At 32.5% G+C, this 5113-nt stretch overlaps 1 protein-coding gene across 1 annotated transcript in view; it reads left to right on the top strand.

Moving 5' to 3' along the window:
• The first annotated feature begins 464 nt into the window (after positions 1 to 464).
• LOC113826047 (negative elongation factor B) overlaps positions 465 to 5113 on the top strand; it is a 6340-nt gene continuing 1691 nt past the window's right edge. Inside the window, exons 1-8 of the mRNA XM_070140347.1 lie at positions 465 to 585; positions 1927 to 2054; positions 2663 to 2761; positions 2943 to 3131; positions 3471 to 3653; positions 3766 to 4022; positions 4477 to 4639; positions 4858 to 4932. Coding sequence (XP_069996448.1) covers positions 1950 to 2054; positions 2663 to 2761; positions 2943 to 3131; positions 3471 to 3653; positions 3766 to 4022; positions 4477 to 4639; positions 4858 to 4932 — 1071 coding nt within the window. The 5' untranslated portion in view covers positions 465 to 585; positions 1927 to 1949. The remainder of the gene's footprint in view (positions 586 to 1926; positions 2055 to 2662; positions 2762 to 2942; positions 3132 to 3470; positions 3654 to 3765; positions 4023 to 4476; positions 4640 to 4857; positions 4933 to 5113) is intronic.

The raw sequence follows: 5113 nt of genomic DNA, 5'->3' as shown, positions 1-5113 counted from the left end.
AATAATAATAACAATTGTAGTAATAATGATGGTGATGATAATAAGAATAATATCAATGTTTATGATAACGATAATAATAACTATATCATAGCACTTACAGTAATTGTAATGATAATGTTTATGTCCATAATAATTCTTAGTACAAGTATACTGAAAATGAAATATCAAGAGCAATAGGATAAAATACTTTATTTTGTTAAGGTTTAGTACACAATATTAATTTCAAGTTTTTTATGTATGCAGTGATACAAATATGTGCATATGAGTACATTTTATGTTTCGCAATTTTCAAATTAGAACCATCAAACAAGCCCAACTGTTCGTTTCCATGCAATATTCAACGATGTGATATACTTTTTAGCATTACCATAATAAATAGATTCATTATTATACAATTTATTATACAATTGATATATAAATATTTTTGATTTGAGAAATTAGAAATATTTTTTTTGTAAAAAATATTTCATCATTGATAGACACATGAAAACATTCGAACAATCGGATATGTTTGTAAACAAGAATAACTTGTAGTTTGTTTCTAGTTGTATTTTTGCTGGGCTTTTTGCCCCTGTATTGTGACAAGTAAGTGAGATATGAGTGAATTTATTTTGGTATAGTATGGTAAGTGCAATATTTTTATGAATATAAGAAAAAGACACACAATCGATAGATATAAAGTCGTCTATAAGGATCATTTATTCCTCAGTTCGACTGAACTTTAGTTATATTTGTTACTTTGGATTTATAAGATAGGACTTGGTTCTCCTTGGTTATTTTTCCATGATATAGCGTTTACAACTTATTGATGAGTTTTTGACAAATAAGGATCGGTCCAAGATTAACACTAGGGAGGGAGAGGTGGCAGTCCTAGGTTCGAGCGTTGATTTGAACTGAATATCTAGTAAGTGGTAAAAGTGTGGAAGAATTTCATAGACTCTTCTGTCTGATTCTACTTCAGTCTTACTGTCTATAATGGAAAGTCTACAAAATAAAATCTATCATATTAGACTAATGATGCAATGTCATGTGATAGTTGTAGCCTCCCACTCCAGGCAGATAGCAACAAACCTCTGCAACATACATTCTGGAATGTTAGAGCTTGGACTGGTTTTGGAAAATTTACAGTGTATAACAATCAGGGTTACAGTAAAGAGTGGATACAATGATTACCTGAATTAAATAAAGACACTTCATCTATGGCATAAGATTCGGGGCCAGCCCCGTGCGCTGATTTTGGAACCACTCGGAAACTATTATTTTTGGCTTAAAAATATGCCACCAATAGTGGGTTAACTCATTCCTGCAATCTTTCAACTAGTTCATGTAATACTACCTACTTGTGAAGACAACTATTTTGCAAATTTCAATGTATGATTTCCCTATTTCATGTATTTTATGCATTCCTTTATTTTTGTTGAACTTTGTTACGTGTTTTGATAGTTTTATTCTATTCGTTACACAAATCTTATGAGCATTTGCACTTTCCACCGTAACTTTCAAGAATTGACAAAACGACTGTGAAGAATGTTTCATTTTCAGTGTTGTGTCGATTCTGAAGATTATAATCTAACAGAGAACAAAAATTTGCAGTTAAAGGTATTTTTTTGTAGTGGAGGTTTGTCATCCATTACTGGAGCATGCAGCACAGAAGTCATGGTATTCTAACTATTCCAATTACTTCAGAATACATTGAACATCAATATTGTCACTTTTATGCCAAATTTACTCTATGAATTTGCTTTAAATTAAATGGTATTAGAATGGACAACAGTATATGTTATTCAAAAAGTTTTATTATTTTATGTAAATGATTTTAACCCTCATGATAACATAAACTTTTGCCTCCTTATCAACCCATATTTTCTCTCCAGCCTTGTTCAGTTTAGCATTGCTTTTAAAAGATATGAAATTCTCTCGTCACAGATCAGAGAAGATTCTCTTGAACAATGTCGGGCTTTGGATTAGAAGAAATAGGAATTCCTGGAGGAGTTTATCTCAAGGAGTCCTTGACACACTGCACAGATCCCTTGAAAGCCATCGAAGAATTTCAGGTAAGAGGTCAAATTGCTAGTTGAGCTATATTTTGTTGTTATAAATCTGAATTATTTATGCATACTAATTTGGGTCTTGTTACATATTTTGTATGATTATAATGATTAATTGTTGTTCTTGTTATTAATTTTATGTATTTATTTTTTATTTGTAATTATTTTCATTATAATTCATTATCATTATCATTATCATTATTATATTTGTCATTGTCATATAATTTTATTTTTATTGTTGTTGTTATTACTACTACTACTACTACAACAACAACTAATACTAGTATTACTACTGCTGCTACTTCTACTGCTGTTACTTTTACTACTTCTACTGCTACTATTACTGTTACTAGTACTAGTACTAGTACTACTACTAGTACTACTACTACTGCTAGTACTACCACTACAGCTGCTACAACCACTACTACAACTACTACGATAACTACTACTACTACTAATGTTGATAATGCTACTCTTACTATTACACCCTACTATTGCTATGATGATTTGTTTCTATTGTTGATGTCTTTTTTTTACTGCTATTTTGTTTCTTATATTCCTTATTGATTTTTTTCCTCATTATTCTGTTTAATTAATATGCATATTGTGATTAGGTGGAAAATGGGATCCTCCTACCATCTCTCAGGCCCATGCTGCATCTGTTGGATCTTCATGGAGTTAAAAGACTTGACTTTCACAACTCTATCATGGAGGTAAGTTGGTCTCAGTTGAAATGTGTATATAGTGTATTTTAAGTATAATATTGTATTAATCGAAGAGATGGTACTTTGATAATAATGAAATAAGGAATTTCAGGGTGTTCTCATGATTTCTTGTGGTATATTGATGTAAAGATATGAATGTTTCTTGTACATTGTGGCCATTCTTTCACAGGAATTGCGAGATAAGTTGATTGCACAGATTAGTGAGCTTGGGAAGAGGGAAGGCAGGGAGAGAGATCGCAAGCTGAAGGAACTTCTTACCAAAAGTTTTCCAGTCATCAAAATCAAAGCACTGCGGCCAGTCGTCATGTGCATTTTGAAGCACATGTCACATGTAGAAGACAAATACCTCAAGATTTTGGTAATTATGAGAGTGCATTATGTTCCTCTTAGATTTTGTGTTTGTTTTTTCATTTTTCAGCTTATTGAATAAATGGCTTTAGGGTGGTCATCAGTCATTATTCCATTGACACGAGGATGGCATGTTTGTACAGGCCATGTCCAATTTATTTTTAGTTAATCAATTTTGTGTGGACATAGATGGCTCAACAAGAGCTTAGTCACCAAGGAATTGATTAGTAGTCCTACTTATATCACCTATTTATTGTTTTCCTGAATTTCCAGATCCTTTTTTATTTCTTATTTTAAATACTATTAAGTAGTATATTGTGTTTTCACTGAAACTTTTGAAATTACATAGGTGCGGGACAAAGAATTATACGAGGCTTGTGACACGGAAGTGAAGCGGCAGATCTGGAAAGATTCTCAGGCTTTGTTTGGTGATGAAGTATCTCCACTTCTGACAGGCTACATCACCAGCAAAGAAGATACATTATTTAATGTAGAGAACCTGAATAACTTATTCTTCAGTCCTTCACCTAAGGTATTTGATTTGGAATTTAAATTGTATAATGTCTTCATGTCTACAAGAAAGAGACTATATATAGTTTCATAGACAAGTAGGAATGTAAGAATGATTTGTGCACTGCTTTCAGGCTAGACGACAAGGTGAGATGGTACAGAAGCTTGTTCACATGATTGGCAAGAATGTGAAGCTCTATGACATGGTTCTTCAATTTTTAAGAACATTGTTCTTACGAACTCGGTTTATTCATTACTGCTCTCTGCGAGCAGAATTGCTGATGGCTCTACATGACAAGGAGGTGCATGATATTATTGCTGTTGATCCTTGTCACAAATTTACCTGGTGTCTGGATGCGTGCATTAGGGAAGGCAAAGTCGATGCCAAAAGGTAAAACGCAAGTTCATATTTATGTTGTCTTCTGAATTTTAGATTTGGAAAAAAACATGAGATATATATGGAAACTTTAGAGTTATTTACTCCCTATAGCCTACATGAATTTAATGCAAATTTCAGACTTCAGGGAGGGGATGATTACCTCCCCTAGGGAATAATGAGAAAAACTGTTACTCAAAAGAAGCACAATTGTTGTGTACAATTTGTAAAATATTTCTCAATCTCTGTTTATTGTCTTTTTATGAGCAAAATAACAACATACTGGCCTGTTAGCAGACATTTCCCTTAAATATTCTTTTCCAAAGAATAAGTTATCATAGGAAGCTTTGTGGTAGAAAAATATGGTATTCATAATTGTGATGAATTTCATACAATCTTCTAATATTACAAAAGGTATTATATATGAAGGAAAGTTTTGGACCACATATTTACTTTTTTCTTTATTTAGGTCTCGAGAACTTCAAGGCTTCTTGGACAGCATTAGACGAGGCCAAGAACAGGTACTCGGTGATTTGTCGATGATACTGTGTGACCCATATGCCATCAACTTCTTAGCGAACTCTGTGATACGGTTGTTGCAACACTTGATGAACAATGAGGCAATGCCAAGGGTATGGAGTACTTCTTTTATTCAGTATTTTTCTAATCAGTGTGGTGTAGTTTCTGCATTTTTATAAGAAAACTCTACACAATTGCATTAGCTATAAATTGAATATAGAATATTTTTTATACATCTTTGATAAGAAAAACTAAGTTGAATGGTGATTGGTAACTTCCATTATTTTTGTTTATTTATCTATTTATCCATTATATATTATTGCCTTTGCAGGAGAATGCAGTCCTGGTGCTAATGCTGAGAATGTTAGCTCTAGGCCTTCACAGCTGGGATATGATTGAAAGTCAGGCAAGTAAACCAGGATGTGATCCTTAGAATAGCCTTTTCATTATTTTCTAACATAGTGTAACCTGTTGTTGTTTACCATATTTTAAGCTGAAAAACCTCTTGTTAAAATGGTCAGTGTTTTACATTTTTATATATTTTTTTGCTGAATCCCTTATATTGGATTTCTTACCCAATACTGTTT

This window comes from Penaeus vannamei, chromosome 26 (assembly GCF_042767895.1).
Source record: "Penaeus vannamei isolate JL-2024 chromosome 26, ASM4276789v1, whole genome shotgun sequence".
Classification (NCBI taxonomy): domain Eukaryota; kingdom Metazoa; phylum Arthropoda; class Malacostraca; order Decapoda; family Penaeidae; genus Penaeus; species Penaeus vannamei.
The sequence above is the reverse complement of the archived record's forward strand: the minus strand, read 5'-3'. Positions and strand labels throughout refer to the sequence as shown.